The sequence below is a fragment of the Pecten maximus genome, chromosome 12 (assembly GCF_902652985.1).
Source record: "Pecten maximus chromosome 12, xPecMax1.1, whole genome shotgun sequence".
Taxonomy (NCBI): domain Eukaryota; kingdom Metazoa; phylum Mollusca; class Bivalvia; order Pectinida; family Pectinidae; genus Pecten; species Pecten maximus.
Genome location: NC_047026.1, coordinates 31,814,510 through 31,841,715, shown reverse-complemented (window position 1 = coordinate 31,841,715; position 27,206 = coordinate 31,814,510). Strand labels below are relative to the sequence as shown.

Sequence of the window (27,206 nt, the reverse complement as noted above, 5' to 3'; positions counted from 1 at the left end):
TTGGTTAAAAGACTAAGCTTTATTTTTATTTCTGTATGATACATATATTTAAGGTATTGCAGTATAATTGAAGGCATAATACATTTACATCCTATTGAACATAACTACACAGATGAGTCTTTGACCGCTATAAGGCCTTTCATGATGTCTATGACCAAGTCGTCTGCAGCCACCAGTATTTTAAAATTGTTCATTGAAGGAAGAAAAATGATGTTAAATTTCTGTATGTGTGCAATCAGTCTGACCTGTCTGTATATATTACTGTTACTTCTCAGGTATTTCAGTTGATCTGAAAAGTAAGATCAATATGACAATTAATGGAGTTTTCATCCCAAGAAGAGTTTAGTTCTTCCATTATAAACAATGCTGGACGTGAAAATAATGCGAACGGAATCCGTCACAGTATATGTATATCAGATGAATATCACATTTAAGATGAAATTATGGTTAGGATTCAAGTTAAATAATTTATGTTATAGGTAAATAATATCAACAAACAACAATAATATCACAGATATTTATTTTAGAAGACACTACATGTTTAGTAGAAAATGGTATAGACCACAAAAGTTGTTTTAAGTTTAGCATTTGGGAAAAGAAATGTTAAATGTGTTCTAGATTTGTCCCATGAAATGTGTTGTATATGCATTTAATTAGAGACAACACACCTTTTCGCCTCTTTTCCTATTTCCTAATGGAACATTTTATGAGCGTATATAAAGGGATTTTTATATCCATGTTTCACACCTGCGTACATAATACTGATTCATATCACATAACACATTATAAGTATATTACTTTGAAGTGCTATCTTTCAATGAAATTGACAATCTTAGAAAAAGCGCGAGACATTTTGCTATCAGTCCATCCGTTTTGTGCGTGTTGATGACTTTTAGTATGTTATTGAAGTACTATATCTACAATCTACAACTCTGTAGTTATACGTACAATTTATATGAAATCTAAGTGAGTTGTTAAAGCATGTAGTATCTCCTTCATACTCTTCAAACGTTTGCTGATATCGTCTATGCTGCGTTGAGTCCTTTGTCCACAAACTGTGATAATAGAAGTATATCATATTGTTGATTTTATGCTAAAGTCATTGGACCTATGCTATTCACGTGAAAATATTATGCCAGTTTTCAGTGCAACAACTTAAACGTTTAAAGAATTAAAAAAAAAACAGACTTACTTTGATTTAAATGTCATAAGGGTAATTATGGAAATATTGACACTAGTTTTCCCCCAACTCATTATTGTCCAAGGAATACCTTCCACAAGAATCTCATTTTTCGCCTAATATCCGAGTAAAAGAAAGTATCATATGTCTTATGTTCATTACACATTATAAAATGATATCAATTTAAACAAACCATAGTTTTGTGAGGAAATTTTGAAAATTCTGTGCAACCCTTTACAGAATATATTGAAAACGATTAATAATATATATATATATATATAAAGTGTATTGATATATAGAGTGAACAAAACGTTTCATAGAACTATTACCGACATCAGAGTGTTGTTTGGAAGACTCAGTGGTATTGCACACGCCTATGACCTGGTCAGACGTGAATCAACCGGGTTTCTTCAAACATAATGACCCATCGCCTGTTTCCATCTGGGGACTAAACCATGTTATCTCGCATTTATTAGATTTAAAGTTTAAAGCAAAGGTTTGTTCTGTACTGACCGTTTAATATCATGTTTTTGGTAGGATCTGGAAACGACAAGGCAGCACAATCAGATATAATCTGTTTACATTTCCCGTCGTTACATTGGATTCCCGAATCTGAAAATCATGCAAAATCACAAAAACAATTCAACTTATTTACACTCAGTGCTTAAACTATTAACACCATGGGCAGTAATGATTTTTTTTTTTTTTGCTTTTTAATATTATTTCTGAACATTTTTGTACGGAATAACGATTCTAGTTATTATTCTACGATGATTAGGCATACACTAGGATATCAGCAACCGACAGGGATACGCCGCTTGCACAATACCTAACATAGGAATCTTCGATAGATTGAAGGCCTGTTCTTGCGGTAACTGGAATCTGCAGTAATACAAAAGATTTTTTTTCAAATCCACGAAATGCAGATGCAAAGCTTTGCAGACTTCTAAACAATTGAGTCTAATCTTATTTGGTTTTCTGGATCATTCCGTGACGCATTTCATTTCATTTTTAATTGACTTTTTTAATTTTTTTTTTTTATTAACAATACAGCATTGTTTAAAGAATCAGACAATAGGCCAAGCCTATATAAGTCTTCTTCCAAAAAAAACAACTTCAGGTTAGACCTGACAGAAAGATGTTACGCTCACTCTTTTAATCCTAAGTATATTTGTAAAGTATGGAAATTAAATGTTTTTATACAAGAATAAGATGGTAAGAGGAACCACATACCTCCTTCCAAAACATAAATACGCATGTGGGTTAATGTTGCGTCCCGTTTTGTTGCTCATTAGTGTATTCATGTAAAAAATACATTGTTGTACATTGTTGCAACTTGTACATTCCAATGACGTCACATTGTTTACAGATCCCGCGTTGTGTCTGCACTGCCTGACACGAAGGCTTCATTCTGTGTTTTTTAGTGTTTTTGTTAGTTTTCTTACAATTCAATTGATCAGGTATGATTAAACAACCCCAATCAATATGAGGTGTGAATGTAATTTTAAGTTTAAACGGCATGTTGCGAAAAATACTTCAACTTTCACTTTGACATTGCATTCGTGATCGGAGCTTCGATCGGCTGTCATGGCAACGACGAGGACGGTGGTTTTATCACAGTGTCAAATTTACAAACATGCATGTACAGCCGAAAAAGTATAACTATACCTTATGTCTTTGGAAATCATCTGTAAATAATTATTTGAATTAATTACGATCCATTGCATTCGTTAATTAACGTTTGTTCTTTTCTATATGCCGATTTCGATACTTAAAACACTGAAGAGTTCCAATATTGGAGAATGAACATTAACACTTGCTCTATGAATCGTCCTAGAGCACCCGACTACCCTAAATCAATAATTATGAAACAGGTAAGAGCGTGGAGGTAATTGTATGAGAACAACGAAAAGTGCTATACATTCTTACGAAAATGACAAACATCGTCAAAATTACTTAAAAAGTAGTCAATTAATCGGCACTTCGTCAATTAAGACCAGTTTATAACGCCGTTATGTAACCATACTTGAATAAATAGAAGAATGTACAGCACTTTTTCTCGGTTTCTTAGCACGATGAATAAGTGCATCATATTTGTTTGTACGACAAAATACATTGGTCGGGTGCTCTGGCCATATTTACCGACCAAGTGTTAATGTAGTCCTTCGTGCCGGTCACGTGACCACGCGAGAAGTGGAGGACCGACGAAAACATCCCGATAAAGACGTTGGACACCTAACATTAAAATCCGATCAAGAAAACAAACAGAACTTACCGGGAAATCATTAAATATTGAATTTATATAAAACATGACGATTTTTGTTCTTTTTAATTATAAATGCAACATTAACCCACATGCGTAGAAGGTTAATTTATTAAATAGACCAATTGCATTGCTAAGATTAATAAAAGTAGCATTAATCTCTAGTGAAGTAAAAGCACATCATCTTTCTGTCAGGCCTACAAACGATGACTTGAACGTAATAAAATAATCAACAAGGATATAGATTCACTCACACATTCATCCACACATTCCTACTAGAATGTTGTTATAATATACAAAAACAAAACTTGCTAGAGATAGAAATATATATCAGTATATATAGTATGTTTACTACCAACATCATGTTACATAGAGAAACGTTGAGATGATTTAGTATATAAGTTAACATGATTAAGTATAGAATTATTTAAATGATCAGATGCATTGAGAATACCGTATAATAAACAATGAAGATTTATATAACCTACTAAATTATAAATGGATGCAACATGGTGTCTAAAGTTAGAATACAGGGGGCATTGAAACAAAAAATGACCAATATCCTATCTAGGTGTACCACACGCACAGGTAGCGTTATCAACCAGGAGATCTTTGAATCAATCACTATTTAAATTACTTTTAAAATTCCTTAGTTGACAAAATATTATGTTAAGTTTCCACGGAATAGAATTGATGAAAATTTCAGATACAGTCATATTGATAGTTGAATTTATACTACGTTTAAAAGAAGAAACTGTAGTAAAGTCTCTCACGGTACTGTCAAGTGCATTCCACATAGTCATTGTTGAAGGAAAGAAACTTTTCATATAGCCAGTAGTTCGTGATTGTGGTATATTGAAGACTTTATTATTTCTGAAGGTATAGACATTGTTCACATTTAAAAATGGCCGTATGATATTGAAGAGATAGGTTGGAGTGTAATAATTGATCATTTTAAACATAAGTATTAGTTATGACTTTGTCTTCTTGAGCTTAATGACTCTAGTTGTGTTTCAGTATATAAAATGTGATGAGGAGTACCTCTTCGGAGACCCGTTATTATACGCATACATGCAGCTTCAAGTTGGACAGATTCGAGAAGGTCACATTCAGTTTTGGTATAGTTATCCCACATAACATCAGAGTATTCCAATACTGGTCTAATATATGAAGTATACTAAGTTTTTAATGTTTTAACTGATTTTGTTTATAACACGATGTATATTTAGTCTAGAGTTAGCTTTATGATAAATATTTGAGATATTTTCCACCCATGTTCCTTTACTATTAAATGTTAGGCCTAGGTGATTGTGATATCCATGTTGTGCAATAAGATTATTGTTAAATAGAAGATGAGGATGAATAATATTCAACCTACGAGTGGAATTCATAGCTACTGTCTTATTAGTATTAAAGAGAATTTGCGAATTTATCAGCCAATTCAGAAATTGAAGCTAGATCATCATTAATCATTTTAGTAGGTGTATCAAGGTCAGTAATAGTGTGTTCTATAACATAGAGGAAGGTGTCATCAGCAAAGAGTTTTATATTAGAAGTTATATAATTGGTGATGTCATTAATGAACAGAAGAAATAGAAAGGGACCAAGGACATATCCTTGAGGGACTCCTGCAGATATAAGTCTAGTGCTTGATTTACAACCTTCAAAGACAACCCTTTGTTTTATCTCAGATAGGTAAGCTTTGAACCAATCAAATAATCTACCTTTAATTCCATAAGTTTTTAATTTGTGTTAGAGACCTGAATGCCATACTCTATCAAAAGCTTTACTTATATCACTGAAAACAAAGCGCAAATTTTTACCTTGGTCTAAATTACTACTTATAGTATCATAAATATCAATTAATTGATTTACTGTTGAGTCAGTGGGTCGAAAACCAGACTGATGTTTACTTAACATATTATGAATAGAAATATAATTATAAGTATATTTAAAAATAATCTGTTCCAACATTTTAATAATGAAAGATGTAAGAGCAATGGGTTTATAATTATTAAGATCACTGACTTCACCTTTTCCTTTATAGAGTGCAGTAACATTGGCAACTTTTAAAATATCTGGAATCTCACCACTAGATAATGTTTTATTGGACAACAGTTTCAGTGGATAAACTAAGGATGGCGAAATATGTTTTACAATAATTGGTAAGATACTATCAGGTCCAGCTGGTTTGTTTTTATTGAGAATATGTAATTGGTCAACAATATCTTGCTCAGTTATATTAATGTAAAAGTTGAGAAATTTATACTATTCGGAATTCCTTGGTCATTTAACAGCGGAAGTGCTCCGAGTACAGGTAATTTGGCGCGAATATGGCACGTGCGGATTGCCGCGGTTGTCTATATAAGCCGGTACACCTGTGTAGTTCGCCAGTCAGATGGAAAGTCTTTATAGGACTGCCTGGCTCAGCTCTCCCCGACTCACGTAGTCAGAATGAAAGTCTTTATCAGACTGTTTTGGTAACACTCACTGTCAGTTTTGTGTACTATCGTTATAGTATGGCCATGTAGCCGCTAGTTTACTAAACTACTGTCATGGTGTCCTATAGTATGTGTGTGTTGAGTGTGTGACAGAATTGTATAATTTGTCCCTGTGTCTCTGTATATTTTTACATAGTGTTTAATGGTATCCTAATAAAACTACCTGAACTTTATATATCTTGAGTATGTGTTTATTTGCCAGACTTCACGTACAAATTATGACCCAGAATGTAAGACCCTGACGGACCCAAGATCACCGAACCTGGGTATAAATATTTTAAAGGTGTCGGTTTGAGGTGAAAAGCCGATCCTTTTACATTAATATCAGATACAATGTAGTTCAAAATCGGTCAGGGGAGGTAACTCAGGTAGATTAGTGTCTACAATATCAGAAGCAATGCTAGTAAAGAAGTAGTTTAGTGCTTCAGCTTTATCTTGTGGATGAATAAGAATTTCATTGTTATTTTTCAGAGGATAGGATGGAGTGCTGTTATTAGTAATTTTGCCCAAGGACTTCGCTATTTGCCACCATTTCTTTGGATTAATGTAATTTTGTCAAATACCTATCCTTAGCTTGCCTAATTAATGCAATGGTGTCATTCCTAAAACTTCTACACTTAGCCCAATCTTGTTCCCTATTTTTTTTCTTTAGCATTTCCATGTAATCTGGTTTTTTTTGTCTTAATTTGTGCCTCATCTCACCCGTCATCGTTGGTTTGTCATCAGGATGTACAGTAACTGTTTTATGAGGTATATGTCTGTTAGCGGCAGACTCTAGTAACGACAATAGCATAGTCATGACCATCATTTTTTTCATTGTACAGATGTCGGTTTGCTTACTGCATTGATTATTTGTATAGTACTTAATAAATGTTGGCACATACTGGCAGTATTGACAGAACAAAACATTACATATACATGTACATGAATTGACAAGTCTCTACACTAAACTGATTAGCGACAGAGCGGAGTTATAATGGTGATATAATGCAGACAGATATTGGCCAAACTTTGCACCAAAAATGACAACTTGCCTAATTCGAACACTCTGAAATAATAGCTCGCAGTTTTCTTCTTGTCCCGTCGACTTCGAGTAAAAGAAGTTCCACGGTATAAATATCTTAATAACAAGGATTTATTGTATCTAATGAAAGACGATTTATACCCCAAGTGTTTCAATAGGAACTGCATATAGGTTTTGACCTCTTAACCGAGAAAACAAACATTTTGCAGACGGCACAAGATTAGGCTCTTACGATTTATCGATAACCTATATACTTATATACATAAATTAGGAAACAGCAGGTATGTTCGTTCTCAGAAACTGAATCTATGTGACTTTTGTAGACAGAACTTTATTCTATCAAACAGATTGAGCCAAGGACATATTGTGAGTAGCACGTTTGGATATTAATTCAGACAAGGTTTGGACGTCATTCTGAGTGTATATTTGTTATTAGTCCTGAAATTGGCTGTTACAGAAGCTTCCGTCGTCGTGTCAATTTATTTGAAAAACAAGAAATAACAATTTACATTGTGTTATTTGATAAACTTAAATTGAGATGATTTAAAAAAAATCTAAATAATAATCGTAAAGGCTTATCAATTTTCATTTTGGTTACTGCTTCTAATTATGGCACATTCTAGAATATCGTTGCCATGTTTAATCGGAGGCCAGGAAATGCGCATATGCATTAAATAAAATTGAATTTGACGAATTACATGTAAGAATATGATACATCTAACTGTTTGCGATCTTTAGGCATGACAGGTGTCAGCTACCTGCTGTTTCGAAGATTTCCTATGGCGGAGGTGTTTAATGGATACGTTTTAAATTGATGCCCTTGTTGCAACACTTGTAATCAGTATCTACAAATTTTGTGATAGTTTTGCAAGGCCAAATAATTACATATCGCTTATATCTAATTGCATTCTTCTATAACGGTCGATAAGTTATACACAATTTATGTTCTATGAATATAAAAAAAACAATGTATAATTTGGATCTAAACTATTATCATTGCTGGATTGCTCGTGAACACTGAAAAGTCTTCAGGGGAAATGAAGTTTCAGAAAAATAGGGAACCGGATTTAGCATCGAAACGATGCCGGAAGGTCTGTTTTGAGGGAAAAAACGGTAAGTACAGCACTATGTTTGTGTTAGTGCGTAAACACAAAAACCAGAATTATTTATTTTCAAGTCTATTTGTAAAGTCATATGTTAATGTTGAGCTCAACTATATAGCTAGATGTTTTATAATTATTGAAGCATTCAATCTCAAAAACGAATATTTAAACATTCTTTTGCACACTTTTAACTTTTCCAAGTGTTCATAGACATTTTACATCCACTTCCGGTTTTGTTTACTCCAAAAAATATTGTGCTGGGGAAATTGCTGGAATCATATATACTCATAGCCATTTGGAAGCATACGAATTTTGTTTGTTTTTTGTTTGTTTTTATTATTAAAAGTTAACCCTATCGTACACCTCAGTAGGATTTGGTTTGGTTTGGTTTATTTTGTTTAACGTCCTATTAACAGCTAAGGTCATTTTAAGGACGGCCTCCCGTGCGTGCGACATGCATACGTGTGGTGAGTGTATATGTGTGTTTTGGGAGGCTGCGGTATGTTCGTGTTAAGTTTCCTTGTGATAGGCCGGAACTTTTGCCGATGTATAGTGCTACTTCACTGAAGCATACTGCCAGACACCCAGCAGGACACCTCACCCGGTCACATTATACTGGCAACGGGTCAACCAGTCTTCCAACTCCTTGTATGCTGAGCTTTAAGCAGGAGCAGTAACTACCATTTTTAAAGACTCTGGTATGTCTCGGCCAGGGGACAGAACCCAAAGCCTTCCTTACGGGGGCGACACTCAACTAAAGGCCAGAAGCCAGGCATTGTCAAGGGAGACGTTAGGAAGAAGACAGTTGTTAAGAAAGAAGAGAAAAGATAAGATCCCAAATTTAGTCGCCTCTTACGATAATGCAATGGGGGCAGCAGGTACAATTCTTACGCCCTACCTGCAGGGACACCTCAGTAGGACAACAGGTTGCTGCAAATAGCATATGGTTCTGGTCAAATAAGTTCGTGGGCAAAGTTCCATTGTCACTGTGAGAGCTCATATTTTTGGTACAGAAAGACGGCTTTAAGACTTATGGAATATCGTGCATAGCAATTTCGAAAAAATTGTTTTAGACATGCTATGCTGTTTTAGGTTGTATATCAAAACCATCCAAACTACTTTTAGCAGTTTATTCAATTTGTCACTGTGATATTTAAAAATGTGTTTCGGTTGTTAATTAAGTTTAATAGAGGTCCTACAAGTACATTTTATAAGGACGACTTACTGCTGAATGAGGCATGCTTCTGTATATTTCCCATCATATTCGTAATGGCGTTACCGATGTTTTTACCACTTGGAGCACCACTGATCAGATTAATCCATCGTTTTCCTCTAAAGTGTGCTGAAATAAACAGCAATAGAAATACATTATATGCCTTTATGTACCAAAACCATAATAAGATGCACACATAAGATGCACGTAATATCTCCGATATGGCATATTAAAGCATGTGTGCCGGTTTTTACATAAGTGTATCATTGTCTAGCCACTTGATTATAAATGCAGTATCAGGACTATCTTTTACTTTTTCTTAAAGCAACAAGAATTATGATATTCACGTTAATGATGATGTCCAGATATTTTGGACAACACTCTCATGTTAATAAATGAATACCCCCAGTAATTTATTTTCACTTACAAAATTGTTATTGACAAGATATTGACAATAGATTTCAGTAAAATGAAAATCAAAACTTCTTATTAAACATGCATTGATGATATCCCAGAAACTAAAGCTCCTAAAATTGCTGGTTAGAAATGCATAAGTTCAGCAGTTACAAAGTGTGATGTATTTTACACTAAAATGTAACATTATGATCAGTGCCTGTCGTAAAACGATGTATAATCATTTTCACTTTACCTTTAATTGATCAGAAACAAATAATTATCTACAAAACTCTCTGACAAATACATATTCCTCAACCGCCAAATACATCTGATACAATGTTTGCTCATTTCTGTATGATATATTCGGAGAGGTTCCGGCTAATGCGATTTCTTCTATGTACACGAAATCTGTACACATATTCCTCTTTACATTTGTTTTCTGCGTCGTGAGGGTCAACTATACATATTAGCATTTGGATGACAAAGCCACGATATAAATGAACTAAATAGACGTGTGTTCCATGAGAGGATAACTGACACACATACCGTGACACCAGTATAGGCGTATGAATACAATTCATTTACACTTAACACAACCATGTTTGAATAATCGAAGTGACGCGACGCGACACATACATGTTTATACCAAACACACACAAAAAAATCTTTAAAGTAATTCGTAACACAGTGTCACTCACGATCTCAAGTGATTTGCATACGCTTGAATGATAAGGTCAAAAAAGACAACTCAAGGGAAAGCCAATGTCTGCGATGGTGATGTGTCCCAGTGTTACGTCCCGCTTAGCAAGGTTTATGCCTACTTCTATATCATTGATCAATCAGACTTCCTTTCTGGCATATTGTCTAACAATCGAACTGTTGTAGCAACAACTGACTATCAGCCTGTCTTTAAACAATAAATGCATAAGCTCACGCCATGTTTCTACATATTTCATTCTAAAATTGACGAGGCTGTATGCAAATGGCGATTCGACGGTTATCGTAACTTTATTGATGCGGGTGAAAATTCGAAAAAAAATGTACTTTGTATTTTATCGTCACATTGTTCAATAAAAAAAACGGCATCAGTCATCACATGTTATAATTCACTTCTAATACTGTTGTAAGCCATTAGCATTGTTGTTTCGTTTGTCGCTATCTACCTGTATTTTTTTTGCTATGGTTGGTTTTGTTTTGTTTTGTTTATTTTGTTTAACGCCCTATTAACAGCTAATGTCATTTAAGGACGGCCTCCCGTGCGTGCGACATGCATGCCTATGGTGAATGCGTATGTGTTTTGGGAGGCTATGGTATGTTTGTGTTAAGTCTCCTTGTGATAGGCCGGAACTTTTGCCGATTTATAGTGCTATCTCACTGAAGCATACTGCCGAAGACACCCAGCAGCACACCCAACCCGGTCACATTTTACTGACAACGGGCCAACCAGTCGTCCCACTCCAAATATGCTGAGCGCTAAACAGAAGTAGCAACTACCATTTTTTAAAGACTCTGGTATGTCTCGCCTAGGGGACAGAACCCAAAGCCTTCCTCACAGGGGCGAACGCTCAACTAAAGGCCAAAAGTGAGGCATTGTCAAGGGAGACATTGTCAAGGGAGACATTAGGAAGGAGAAAGTTGTTAAGAAAGAAGAGAAAAGAAAAGATCCCAAATTTAGTCGCCTCTTACGATCATGCAATGGGGCAGCAGGTACAATTCGTATGTCCTACCTGCAGGGCAGTTCTTGCTATGTAGAAAACAACAAAAAGATGATAGCTTTTCTTGCTATGTAGAAAACAACAAAAGGATGATAGGCACTGTCTCCATCAAATGACCGTCTAATATCATTATAATCCTCCGAAGGCAAAGTTTTTGAGAGGGTTATTTTTAAACATGTTCACAATTATTTTATCATGGGTTCTCTCTTTGTGAACACATCTCTGGTTTCATGCCAATTCATCTACTGTTTAAAATTAATTGAAATACATTTTTGTATACCAGAATGTTTGTATAGCATTAGAGAAATAAAGAACACAAATGTCTTGTTTTCGTGACATATGAAAGGCTTTTGATAGGGTTTCGCATTTTGGTCTTCTGGTAAAATTGAAATCATACGGTATTTCTGGAAACCTTTCAGAATGGTTTAAGAATTATCTCTATTATAGAAAAACCAGACAGTTCTCATTGCTAATTTGCTTTCTTCTATTGGTTAAATTAAAGCAGATGTGCCTCAGGGCTCTATTTTCGGTCCTTTACTTTTGTAATATAAATAAATGATATCTTCGAAGTTTTATAATGTTCTTCATCTCGTCTTTTCGCCAAAGATACATCTATATATATTTAAATCAACCTCTTAGTGTTTTGAAATTAAAACTTAATTTAATTTAAAAGACTTAAAACCACTTGATTCATTGGCAAATCCGTGGCTAGTACATTGTAAGTGTTAACCCTAGTAAAACGGAAGTTTTGTGAGTAACAAATACTGCAAGTACAAATGCCTAGCTTGATAGTATCTTTGGTGAGGAGTTAAAATTGAACTGATACACAGAAGCACTTGGGTGCTGTTTTAATTCCAGTTTGAAATGGTCTGGTCATGTCAATTATGTTTATAATTCAGTAATGAAGAAAATAAATCCACTCAGAAAGTTAAAATGCATGTATATTCTAGAAAAAAGTGTTATATAGCATATATATTTTACTAGTAATTGAATATGTCCGCGAAATTTAATATGGGTGTACTCAACATGAATTAGAATTACTTGAAAAGGCTCAAAGAGAAGCACTACGTATCAATGCCGGTCTTCCATCACATATGAATATCACTGCTCTATATTTTGAAACAGGTTTAGAAAAGTTGTCAGAAATAAGGAAAACGAAGAAACTATAACTGTTATCTAAAACGTAAAATAGCATCACTCCTCAATTTCCTAATGCACTATTGCCACCTAGTCCTGCTTATAACTATCCCTATCCATTAAGAAACAGAAATGATTTTACGGTTTTAAATTATAGAATAAACTGTACTCGATCTTCCTTTTTACCATCAACTTTACTTTTTCGGAACAGTTTTAATTTGGAAACAATATCGTCTCCATCTGTATCTATTTTTAAATCCGCTATATCACATCAAGTAAATTGCCAAAATGTCCTTCATTCTACTGTTTTTGGGAAAGAAAAATAAACATTTTGCATACTAAGTTGAGGTACCATTGTGGTTGTTTAAACTATGATCTTTTATGAGTAAATCTAACTGAAATTTCGGGGTGTTCTTGTGAAAATCCCTGTGATTGTGCCTATTATTTCATTTTTACATGTCCTCATTATATTATACAAAGACGTACCCTTTTCTCTTATTTAGAAAAAAATAAATCAGGAGGTTGTCACTAATTTAGACTTCCTTTATTTTTTGAAGTGTGCAACATTATTCAAAATCCAGGCAAATGTTTCGTCTCAGTAATTTGATATGATATATGGCTTTTTTGAATTATTTGTAAAAAGTGATATTAATTGTGATCATATAATGTTATTTCTCAATTTATATATCATGTATTGAAGAGAATGCCTTAGTAATGTTGTAATAACTTGTGCCTAATTCTTGATGCTTTTGAAGCAAATTAAATATGTTTAAATCGAAAAATAATACAAACGATTTCATCGTTTGCAGGTGTGTAAACGTCAAATTTGACGCGTAGGAATACATTGTTCATGACCGGACCGGTGTTCACATGTGCAATTTGTGTTAATACGCAATTACTGTTGTCGGTTCTCTTTTGACTTTTGTCAGTAAAATATCAAAGGAATATGGTAGAATTAACTAACGATGAAAACATTTGAATCAGCTGTTTAGCAATTCCATTAATAATATATATAAAACTATCTGAACAAGAACAAGAGTTATACTCTATATTTACATTTTAACCTCTGTTTTTATTTAATGCGACTGCGACGTCTATGCAAATAAAACCGAAAAAGAATGGTGATTATGTTTTAATAACATTAAATAAAAACACAGGTTAAAATGTAAATATAAAGTATAACTCTTGTTCTTGTTCAGATATTTTTACATTATGCAATAACGTGCCTCATTTAACATATCTGTATAAAAACGCAGTTTACAAACCTGTAAACGATACAAAAAACAAGACTTATTCCTTTAATACAAATCCGATCATTCATTGTACACCCTTTGAATCACAGATAACTTGTTTAACAAATATTCATGTTTTTCATCATCTCGGTATTTGGATGGAACTGTATGTCATTAATATGTAAGCGATGTTCAATATATATCTTCCAAATTGAAATCAAGACTTAATAACGATAATGAAAAAATAACTTTACGATTGCAGCAAAACAAAGGTTTGCGTTATGTTAACTCGAAAAATATTCGGATAAGCTGAATTGAAAACAAAATAAGGCTTGTATACAAAGTATATGACACTCGTCCAACCAACATGATGCTTCTAACTGAACACTCCACAACTGGATATTTTAAAAGAAGTATCCTGTCTTCTTTGTGTATATTGCACATATTATATTACAATAAACTATAATGAAGAATCAATTCATTTTCATAACCGATAAAAAACTTGCGTATACATACCAGAAGTCCTTGTCCGTTTCAAGATTGGCTTCATACCTGTAAGTAGATTAGAACGTCGCGATAATATAATCATTTTACAAACAAAAACAAGAAATACTAATAATTAATAAATCACGAATAAAAATCAAATGTTATCAATCGCAGATGAAAATAAAATTCAACTGATGATGATTATGATTATAATTTATTCTCAAAAAACCTACCAATTATTTTTCTGTTCAGATATCTATCCATATAGGAAGTATGCTTTTGAGTAAACGAGCTGTTGTAATCCCTTGGGGCCTTCGTCATCTTTACGAACGGGATCCGTTTTGTTGCCCTTTGGTTTTCTTGAATGACGTGTTCAAATAATAAATTTGCAGTCAAAAATATATAGAGGATTTCAGAAAAAAAAATTATAGTTAAATAACAATTTATATGGTGCGCATTATCATTCCGTAAAGGATATGGTCTATATCAACTTTGTTTACACTACTCTAATCACAATAAAAACAAATGCTTTATTTAAAAAACAACTTTCGCATTGGTGTTATAAGATAGGTTTACATATGTATGTATCTAGAAACCACGATGTAAGCAATATGATGCAATATTCTTATTTCATAAAGCTTAATTTTTTAAAAATTTCTATAGAAGTCCTGATATTTATCAGTTTCCGTAGCGGATACTTTGTAAAACAATAGATGGTGTTATACAACTAGTCTTTACCATAGAATACATTATATATAATAGAAACATATACTAAAAGTGACTTACTGTCCAACGACATATTTCTCATAAAATTCATTATGGCATATCTGACTGTTTTACAATTTGGAATCATCCTAAGAAATCCATCCCGATTTACCCCTCGCTTTCCTCTATGAGCTGAAAAAACAATATAACATAACTTTAATGCACTCACACATTATAAAACAAATACTGTACGTATACGTAATAAATGCTACATGTCATATGTGATAGAAGTATATAATTACCACTATAATTAGGCACACGTAACGCTTATTTATAAATAAAGTAATTGGACATTTTATATCCCGAAACTCGTCTATTAATGTCAAAACAAGGTTAAGCTGACATGCACAAAATATTACGTTTCATTAATAGCTAAACCAAACAGTTTTAAATGAAGTGCTAATATAACATATATATATTATGTAGTTGCACATGCTTCAAAAAGTAAGAGTGGCCCCGTATGGCCTGTAAGGTAATGCTTTGGTTTGGTTTGGTTTATTTTGTTTAACGTCATATTAACAGCTAAGGTCATTTAAGGACGGCCTCCCGTGCGTGCGACATGTATGCGTGTGGTGAGTGTGTATGTGTGTTTTGGGAGGCTGCGGTATGTTCGTGTTAAGTCTCCTTGTGATAGGCCAGAACTTTTGCCGATTTATAGTGCTATCTCACTGAAGCATACTGCGGAAGACACCCAGCAGCACACCCCACCCAGTCACATTATACTGACAACGGGCGAACCAGTCGTCCCACTCCAAATATGCTGAGCGCTAAACAGGAGTAACAACTACCATTTTAAAGACTCTGATATTTCTCGGTTAGGGGACAGAACCCAAAACCTTCCTCACAGCGGCGAACGCTCAACTAGAGGCCAAAAGTGAGGCATTGTCAAGGGGGACATTAGGAAGAAGAAAGTTGTTCAGAAAGAAGAGAAAAGATAAGATCCCAAGTTTAATCGCGTCTTACGATCATGCAATGGGGGCAGCAGGTACAAGGGCGAAAGTCGATATGACGTCTGTCTCATCTAGTTTTACCGTTAAACTTCATTTAATATAAATCAATAATAGTAGTCAATTTGTATAATTGTTTTAAACCACAAGACATGAAGATCAAATTTATATGTTCATTACATATTTCGGAAAAATTAACTACTATAAATGTATTACACTTATTGAACAATGGTACAGAGAAAACAGAAAAAGGCATATTGAACTACAGCGATGTTGAAAAATGAATGCAAAATCTTCGTATGTACTGACACGCAATAATATGCTATCGTTGATCAAATCTTGGCTAAGAAATATTGGGATTAATCAACTATTCATCCACAGAACATTCCGTCTTAACTTGATATTTTCAATATTTATTTAATGTATTGCTCCACCTTCGAACCGGAGAAAAATATATATCAAACAAAATGATATGGCAGCAACAAATAACCATGTTATATAACATGTATATAAAACAGTCGGTAATAAAGCATAATACCTGCAGTTTTCCTTGTTCGTTTCACGATTGGCTTCAGATCTGAAAGTGCATTTGAACATGAACGTCGTAAAAATGATATCATATCATCTAAAATATATAAAATTTAAAACGGAAAATCAAAATTTAATTCAATCGGAATTATTATAACGACATGATACAATTGTCCGTTCCGATGATCTGCAAAGTTAACTTTAAATGTAAAATTTAGCCCTTATATTGACCTGGGCTTTGATGTTTTAGGGATCTAATCATTAAACCTACCAATTCTTTTTCTGTTCAGATATTTCTCCATATAGGAAGCAGCCACTCTAGTAAATGTGTGGTTGCTATGTCTTGGGGCCTTCATCATCTTTAAGAACGGGATCCATCGTTTTGCCCTGGCTTTTTCTGGAATAACGTATTCGAACGTAAAGGTCATCGTATCAGAATAACTCAACTATGGAAACATGTTAGCTTGCGAATCATTATAAACAACGTTCTCTTGTTTCACCTATAATACTTAATTCCAACGTTTTGGTTCCATTCGTTTTACAAATATGTCAGTGCTTCAGGCCTATTGGGATACTGTTTGCTTCAGAAGTAAACATCCAACAAGGAGGATCGTTTTCTTGTGATGGGAGTTTTCTAAGGAAAGCGAATGAATTATATAGTAATATTAATATGAATATTATTATTGTAGATAGTTGTTAACTATACGAGAACATATTCATCAAGAATACGCCATTGTCAAATCGTGAGAATTATAAAGTTTTGATTTACCACATCTACATCTTCCAATAGACTCTTAGTCTATCAGATTTAAGGAAAATACTGCATGTTTTGGTAAAAGCATGAAAACCATCTACTTGTATTTTCCTTTTTGCATAACAAAATTTCCTGAATGAAATTCGATTTTCACGTGTGGGTTACTGTTCCCAAGCGTTACCACATCCCGTAAATGCACTGGTAACAATCGCACGTGGTGGTTATTGTCGAGCGCAAAGAATCAGGGGATCAACCTGGTCAATACATCTATGTATTGTTCAACTTGGTGGACTTTATATTAGCATACCTGTAGTTATATTTTGTTAGTAAATGTTTATCCAGGGCACACCAGTTATTGCCATAAGATACAATTATCATTCCTGAATATTATGTAAACAGCAGTGTGCAGTATTAGTTGTTTAAATATCTTGTTCGCTTACATATGCATACATTTCTGGTGATAATGGGAACACGCCTTATTGGACATGGATTAGGCCCCACAACTAGCTACTTCATTGTACATATTTCATATATCATCTTTATCTAAATAAACTTGTCAAATTTACTATACTCTTGTAGTGATCATTTCACGTCTATGCCATTGACAAATTGAACCTGGGTGTGGTGGCGGCAGTACATGACTGGGTGTCACCGGTTGAAACCATTTGACATTACAATCAGAACACAACGCGAGTCGAGGTGACCTCATCTCATGGCATTGCTCACTGCCCTAATACATTGTATTGTACCTTATTAAACCCAAATCAAACAATCTAGATATATTTGCGCTCCAGTCAGCCGTGACAATTTTTTATCGTTTAGGCAGTAATAAGTTGTATTTATGCTATTTCATGCTAGATTTCATATATTTTGTATGTATCAGTGTTATATATTACTATATCAATATGTTAGATTGTTGTATATGACATTCCTCGGTATATATTGTGGATTTCACACAATAATAAATCTATGGAAGCTCACGCTGTCATAGTGTAAAGTAAAGTGTTCGCGCGCGGGTGGAAAATGTATAGAATCCTTGGAGTATAATTTTGAGTATTAATCGAGTTTATGGTATTTGATATATATTGTGGAGCCGCACATTATTATTTTGTATTTAAAAGATAATCTAGTAGTTTATTCTGTACCTTAGTTGTATTTATTTAGGGTTATTTGATTATTATTCTGTTCTTAAGATAAACTCTGGGGAAGTATGAAAATGTGTGTGATGTGGTTACACATTGGTACATGTATTAATTAATTATTTTATGTGGTTTTCACATGACGGGAGTTGAAGCCTTGTGAAACAGTCAGGACCGGGCAGGATGATCCATCTTTTCACTAATCTCATCGTCCGGACCAACCAGGACAGTGTATGTTCCATCTGTTCCATCTGGGTCAAGGTCAGCAAGAGTCGACTGAGGATTTTTCATGCGGAAAAGATTGGGGACTGTCACGTGAGCATAACGGGCTTTCACACGTGAGGAACTGTAAAACCCAAGTGGTTGCTGTCGTGTATTAGACACTAGTGTTGTCTCTCGCCAGATGTTTTCAATATCAGCCGCTTACCTCGATCTTTACTTACAATGTTATCAGCAGGAACATCCTACAACTAAACTGTATAATAAGTGTGATGATTTTTTTTGTCTGTCAATTTGTAAACAACATTTTAACAAATCCCTCGACACTCTTCTTGAACAAAGTGTTAACTCATGTAATGACTGTCATGAGTTATGTTTCTTTGAAATGCCAGTTATTTAAACCTGTACCTGATTCTACATCCTTGACACTCAAAACTAAAACGGAAGCAGACATACGATGATAATACCCGTAATATTTCCTCAGTCCCTTGTTGGTTTAATTGATATGGAAGGTAGGGCTTTGTCCAAAATTGCCCTCCGTGTGACACTCCAGTAAAATGGCCAAACTAAGCACCGAAGTGAAATACCCCAACAGTGTTGAAAGGACGTTGGGAATGATCGCTACATTCTGCTGGTTATTATCAGTCACCTGATCTACTGCCCACGTGCTGTGTTCGTAAACTTAAAAAAACGGGAGAGCAAATGATTGCACGCAAGGCTTTCTTCTACAGTCTACTAAACTTTTCTGCTAAGTGATCGCAGACGTCTGCGGTAGAATCATTCGTTCGTTAAATCACAACCACATGTGTTGAAGGAGAACAAAAACAAATAATGCCGCAGGTAAAACGCGACTACCGTAACCAACAGGTCTATCAACAAGCATCGAAACCTCCATATCGCACAGGTAAAATGAATAATTGCAAATGAGAACATTATATCAACCATAGCTTGTTTTGTAATTGTTGTAAAAAATGCAGTTTATCTATTAAATATAAATCGACCATAAAATGTTCCGATAGTCTCCATTAGCTTGCAGAATCATGAATCAATAATTATAACAATATAGATAAATATAATTGATTATATATAAGAAAATATATGCCTACCCTTTGGCGTCTGGAGGGACATTTCCGCTTCGGTGACAGTTTTCCGTATATTAGCAGCCGCCTCAAAAGCCCGTCGCTCACTCTGGATATTTTGGAAAGCGTGTAACATTAGTTCAGCATCCTTGGGGGGTTTGAGCTCGGAAAACGGTTCATGCTGTACATTCTTTGATGCTCGATTGCGTAATTCCAAAATTATTCGTTCAGGATTTAGAATTATCTGACATGTTTCGTATTTTACGCCGGTATAAAAACAGAGGAACATGAGCGCATCTTCGGTTGACAGAACTTCTGTCGGATATCTGAAACAAAAATCATTATTATACACAATAGTAGAGATACCAATCGATGTTGTACCGTCGTGACAACAAACCACGAGGTTTTCGAGAGATAGCTTGGCTCCTCCGACATTAATTGGGAATCAGTTGATATTTGTAAGATGTTTCCATCCTATCATGTATGAAATGGAGCTCTATTCATTTTGCACTCATACACAAACCATTTATTTCCTAGCAGTTGTTTTTATTTGAATTACTTATTTCGTTTTTCTATATACCGTTCTGTATATATGCCTTTCAGACACAGGGCGCACTGATGGTACTTTTGGCTGATCTTGTTTTGACAGTTGGTGATGTCAGAGACGATTCCCTGAACCATGGTTGCTTGTTGCAAAAGGGGTTGGCGAATGGCCGCGTTTAAGTCTGAAACATAAACAATGACAAATTTGCATATTTTGCATGCAACAATGAAGAAGGTATAGTAATTTAAATAACGGCCACTGTTAGGATTTAATATATACGCCTTCGGAGAGGGATATATGTCACCGACACAGCCAGAGTTGTGCAAACTATCTCTGCAAGTAACTTCATTTTCTGACAGGACCGGTCTTAGTTTTGTTCAAACATTTTGTATATCGCTGTTGAACATTGATTGGTATAAAATTGTTACTAATCAGAGATGAAATATTTTGTAAAAACGTGTATGTTTCCGAGACAACAGGTGTGTGACAATAGGCTGGTAAATACTGTGGAGACATTCAACCATGTTTTAGTGCGTAATGGTCACGTACAAGTATGACAAAGGCTAAAGTCTTAGGAAAAGATTATGCGTTGCTTTAGTACGGATCAAACCGATAACCAACGAGCACTTCCTTAATCATGTTAAATTAAAAATAGTTTAATTAATTAAGTGTAAGGCAAGTAATCTTCGCTGTACGGCTTAATGGGATTCAAAGAAAAACAATGTTTTGTTTGATGTTTTCACTGTATATGTTTGCTACCGTGAGTGGTAGTCTTAGGAAATAGAGTATAAGACTCTTTCATATGTGTATATGTAGGATAGGGATATTCCACCCGAGGGGTCACAAAATGTGGTGAAACCCGAGGCTTGCCGAGGGTTTTACCACATTTTGTGATCCCGAGGGTGGAATATCCCTATCCTACATACACACATAATGAAAGATTCTTTTTCTCTCATATCATTACCGAATTTCTGGCGAAAGTGTCCCTCAGCCATCCATTTTCTTCAATTTTTTTTAATTTCTTTATTTGACGTTTTTACTAAATATACTTGTGATATTCTGAAAGATCATACCCTATTTTGCCAAACTATGTTTGCGCACAAATTTCATTCATTTTGTGGTTAAGTGATTAACGAATGAACAATTCGCCGATAAAAATAACCGTAACTTGACCGACTTTTACGTGGCCGTGATCAAATTGTCAACATCCGAGAAAAATAAGTTCTATCAACAATACTGAAAGCCAACGCTGAAATGAGTTTTCCAACTTCACATATAATTTGATTTGCACCTCGACATATTTAATCATTTCACAGAACACACTGTACTTTTAAATGTCAAGTCAATTTTTTTTTATAAATTACTACGTCACTGCATGACGTCACGACTGTCATTGGAATTCCATTCATAGTTCAAGGATATTGAGAGTGATGGCGATCTCGATCGCCATGACGCGGCGATGTTTCGTGGCTGGTAATTTTAAATTCACTGTGATTTTGGCAACTTCGTGTGTGAACCAGCGAACAGTGACTCTATACGAGTATTCGATCTTTTCTGTGACATAGGATTATATGTGTTTAACCGGTTGTCTTGATGGAATGACGAAGGTAGGTCAGTCGATAGGCTAACGATGATCATATTGAAAGGCTAGGATGGCAGTTAGTTTTCATGGTTACTCTACACAAATATAGACTCTGAGTTACAATTAAAATAAATATTTATATATGAACATCGAGGGGTGTCATTTTTACCGAATGTTCGTTCATTTAAGAGCCAATTCCCAACTTCCAAATACACAGGTTACTGAGTAGGCCTAACAGTTACTGACAGTACAGTAGAGTAAACAAATTCCAGGGCCCCCTGCTGACGCAAACTGAACCATTTCATAGGTTGTGACGTTTGACATTTTCTTTTTTATATTTTTAGCCCACCATCATCAGATGGTGGGCTATTCAAATCGCCCTGCGTCCGTGGTCCGTCGTCCGTCCGTCCGTCCTTCCGTCCGTCCGTCCGTCCGTCCGTCCCTCCGTCCGTAAACAATTCTTGTTATCGCTATTTCTGAGAAAGTACTGATGGGATCTTTCTCAAATTTCATATGTAGGTTCCCCTTGGTGCCTAGTTGTGCATATTGCATTTTGGGACCGATTGGAAAACAACATGGCCGACAGGCAGCCATCTTGGATTTTGACAATTGAAGTTTGTTATCTCTATTTCTGAGAAAGTATTGAAGGGATCGTTCTCAAATTTCATATGTAGGTTCCCCTTGGTGCCTAGTTATGCATATTGCATTTTGGGACCGATCAGAAAACAACATGGCCGACAGGCAGCCATCTTGGATTTTGACAATTGGAGTTTGTTATCGCTATTTCTGAGGAAGTACTGAAGGGATCTTCCTCAAATTTCATATGTAGGTTCCCTTTGGTGCCTAGTTATGCATATTGCATTTTGGGACCAATCGGAAAACAAAATGGCCGACAGGCAGCCATCTTGGATTTTGACAATTGAAGTTTGTTATCGCTATTTCTGTGAAAGTACTGAAGGGATCGTTCTCAAATTTCATATGCAGGTTCCTCTTTGTTCCTGGTTATGCATATTGCATTTTGAGACTAATTAGAAAACAACATGGCCGACAGGCAGCCATCTTGGATTCTGACAATTAAAGTTTGTTATCGCTATTTCTGTGAAAGTAATGAAGGGATCTTTCTGAAATTTCATATGCAGGTTCCCCTCAGTGCCTAGTTATGCATATTGCATTTTGAGACCAATCGGAAAACAACATGGCCGACAGGCAGCCATCTTGGATTTTGACAATTGAAATTTGTTATCGCTTTTTCTGTAAAAGAACTGAAGGGATCTTTCTCAAATTTCATATGGAGGTTCCCCTTGGTGCCTACTTATGCATATTGCATTTTGAGACCAATCGGAAAACAAAATTGCTGACAGGCAGCCATCTTGGATTTTGACAATTAAAATTTGTTATCGCTATTTTTCAGAAAGTAATGAAGGGATCTTTCTGAAATTACATATGCAGGTTCCCCTCAGTGCATAGTTATGCATATTGCATTTTGAGACTAATCAGAAAACAACATGGCTGACAGGCAGCCATCTTGGATTTTGACAATTGAAGTTTGTTATCGCTATTTCTGTGAAAGTACTGAAGGGATCTTTTTCAAATTTCATATGTAGGTTCCCCTCAGTGCCTAGTTATGCATACTGGGACCAATACGAAAACAACATGGCTGACAGCCAGCCATTATAGCTAAGTCTTAAATTCTATATATAGGTTCCCCTTGTTTGAATAGTACTAGAGGGCTGTTTCTGAATTTACACAGATAAGTAAGACTTAGAGGAAGGGAAAAGTAGGGAAAAGATCAATCTGACATGGAACCTATAAAGATCATTCAATGGTGGGCGCCAAGATCCCTCTGGGATCTCTTGTTTTTTATGTATGGCTTTTATTTTACTTCCTGTCATTGCCAGGTGATTGTGTGTGTTTACATGTTTTTAATGACAAATGACAAATCTGTCGGGTAGGCAAGTCTGTATTGTACTGTAACTGTTACAACAGGCCTGTAGGCGTAGTCTAACTGTTTGTTACAGTAACGGAGTTATATGTTCGCTCAGATGAAATGTCTAATCGTTTAACCGTGTAGCCCTATTGATTTACTGCTGATATGATATATATTTATCTAAGAATGTATGTATTTTTATAGTTAAGTCCAACGTTTCAAAACCGACACCGACGATAAGGACTGTCGGATGTAAACACAAGCAGACGACGTTGTGAGAGTTGTCCCCCTTGATAGCAGATTACTCCGCGCGCGTGAAATGCTATGTAAGATAGATTTATCTTACATAGCTATCTTACATGGGCAAACTCTATCCAACATGGCGAGATATGAGAGAATATATATTATTAAGTAGATATTAACTACCGAAGCATGGATCTAAAACTACTACGAGAACCAAAGATTCTCGAATGATCATTTATCTTCTGATAATGATCAAACACGAGTTTGAGAATTTAAAGAATGTGTTGTTATAGGCACTCACAGAAAATAACATGAAAGTAGTCAACAATATGCTTACAAGCTACGATGGTAATGGTTACATTTCAAAGGGTATCATTTACGTTACAACTGCTAAGACTCATTAAGATATTTACACAATTGTAAAAATTTGTACACCAATTTTATAAAAATATAAATTCTAACATTAAAATATCAAATTATTGTATACATCCATGCGTTTATATGAGTTATATGATTGTTTGAGTAAACGACAGAAAACAAACAAAAACGACATCCGGAAGCATATACAAGATATCCAAAAGGTTCTATAAACTTGTTTATATTTGGGAATGAATAAAATGGAATGTACTCCAGCTCAAATTGAAGGTGATATATATTAATTTTAGAATTATCGCTTTTGATTAGGACAAAGCAGAAGGTACGGTATTATTTCACATAACTACAAATATAATTGTCTTTGAATTAGGAATACAAACAATTTTGGTGATAGTTTTCTGTAAAGAATATTGGAAGAATGAGATTTCGAAGCACCAAATCCAAGAACAATCAATGCGTTTAAGTCTGTATTCATCAAAATTATATAACAAATTGAATTACCAAACAATTTGGTAGTAGGAATTGTAGAAATCTGCTGCTTCCATGGCATGATCTTAAGAGGCGATTAAATTTTGGATACATCATTCTTGCTGCTTAATCATATACATTACATTATGTATATAGCATGGATATATAACATTAAAAGTACAAATGTATACATTAAGATGCGTCTACATTTACAAACTAACAATGCATCCGTTCCTGTTATGAAAATGAAATATTCTTATTTATCGGAAAGTGTATTTGAAATCAAGTTTGCTTCTTATTTTGATAAATATAAGTTTATCCGATAGTATTTCAATTAACTCCGGATTATGCATTATGATAAAACCTTATATATAGAGGATGTCTAACAGTATCTTCAGCAATACCAAATATATTTTGCGGCTAATATTTTCATATTTTTCACTAGTGCATAGTGTAATATCTTTGGTATTACTGAAGATACTGTGAGACATTCTGTTTAATACTTTGGTTTGGTTTATTTTGTTTAACGTCCTATTAACAGCTAAGGTCATTTAAGGACGGCCTCCCGTGCGTGCGACATGCATGTGTGTGGTGAGTGCGTATGTGTGTTTTGGGAGGCTGCGGTATGTTCGTGTTAAGTTTCCTTGTGATAGGCCGGAACTTTTGCCGATTTATAGTGCTACCTCACTGGAGCATACTGCCGAAGACACCCAGCAGCACACATTTTATGGCAAAATATACCACGGCAGCTCAATCTCTCCAAGAATTCATTGTGGTCCCCTGTGAATGGCTCACCCATGTACGTCTAATCGTGACGTTATGTATTTTATCTTGCATTATGACGTCATATAATATGACGGAGAGCTATATGCAAATCTAAATTTTTCCTATCGTCGTTCGTAAGCAGTGTTGTGATTGGTCAAATTTAGAAGAAAAAAAAGGAAAAAAAGCGATATATCACTTTTCTAGAATTAATTATTTTCGATATTTCACTGGTAAAAATGAAATTATATTTACATTTATACTGCATGATATATGTGTCTTTCTATAATTGCATTAGCGTGTAATTTGCGTTTTGGATTTGATTTGGTAATGTGAAAATCCTTCAAGATTAAAGAATTTCAATCGATATTGAGGCTTTAACTCTCCTTGAATGTAACATTTCTGCATTATTATATCAAATACTATTCAAGGTTTTAGTTTTCAAAGAAAAAACAATGAATATGTGTACGACATTATATGCATCAATAGGAAAGAAAACAATAAAAAATGACGTTAAAATTAAATATGCCAGTAAAAGGTTGTTGATTGATAAAGCCAAATGCAGACAAAATACATTTCAATTTTAAAATCACAGTACAATTTTTTAACATAGATGGAAAAGCATGTTACAGTGGTCATCAAAAATTTCTGCTGGTAGAGAAATCAATTATCGTTAACACAAGCGAAAAAGAAATAGCGAAAAAAAAGGAAAAAAGGATTTTATATCTAAAAGGACTCAAAAATGTTAAATTCTTTTTACAGGGATTTGCATTCGGACCAGCGTTGGAATAATCGAAATTTAACTACGTACAAACCTATACCACTTTCTATGAAAACAATGACAAATATTGTAAGCTACACTGTCTGTTGGTAAGCAAACTAATCTCTTTTATGACGTTTTTGAACTGCATTTTAATACAATAAAAATAGGGCCGGATGTACGTTTAAGCAGTTTCCATTTGGAGCTCATTTTCAGATAAGCGATGGTCATTTGCTAATGGATTGCCAGTTATATTTGAAATGGATATGATACCGATAAACATCTTTAAAGCACACTTTAGAAGATAAAGTTGATTCCTGTTACGATCATGATTTCTCGGTAGAACGCTCATCAACAAACAAACACTTCGAATATGCTCTAATATCTACTCGGTTCTATGAAGTAATCCATTAATTGTGTCAATCATACTTTCTAAACCCTTGTGTTATCTACATATTATATAGGAATAAATCTTAATGAAATATTTCAATACGAATATTATTTTTACGATAAGGAACCTGTAATACATTTTCTCTTTTTGGAATTTATTGATAAAAGCATTTTTCAGAGATACAGACCTGCGCGTTGTTGATTCGGGACCATCAATGTTGAACCCGGTCTCAGCAGACACCACAAATAACACCCTGACAGCAGAATTCGCCACATTGTCCCTCTCTCGCACTAAAGAAACATATTCCTTGGGAACGTACAGATGATCCTCAAGATAATTATTCTCAATCCGACCTTTCAACGTGAATCCAGTCAATTCTGACCTTTAAATGTAGTAGTAAAAGCCGATTTGACATGACCCAAACATACAGTACGTATTTGCATTTAAAGTAGAACAGCATTCATGTTTTTGTC

The 27,206-nt window shown here is 34.7% G+C and overlaps 1 protein-coding gene across 1 annotated transcript; it reads right to left on the bottom strand.

Annotated features, from left to right (window-relative positions):
* On the bottom strand, positions 1–27,206 carry LOC117340075. The gene is made up of 12 exons (XM_033901849.1): positions 26,921–27,206; positions 20,262–20,406; positions 19,709–20,007; positions 16,762–16,887; positions 16,501–16,539; positions 15,037–15,147; positions 14,484–14,609; positions 14,281–14,316; positions 9,297–9,413; positions 1,694–1,792; positions 949–1,055; positions 1–289 (listed from the first exon to the last, which is right to left on the bottom strand). The coding sequence occupies exons 1-11, from the start codon at positions 27,006–27,008 to the stop codon at positions 952–954; spliced, it is 1,290 nt and encodes a 429-aa protein (XP_033757740.1). The 5' UTR covers positions 27,009–27,206; the 3' UTR covers positions 1–289; positions 949–951.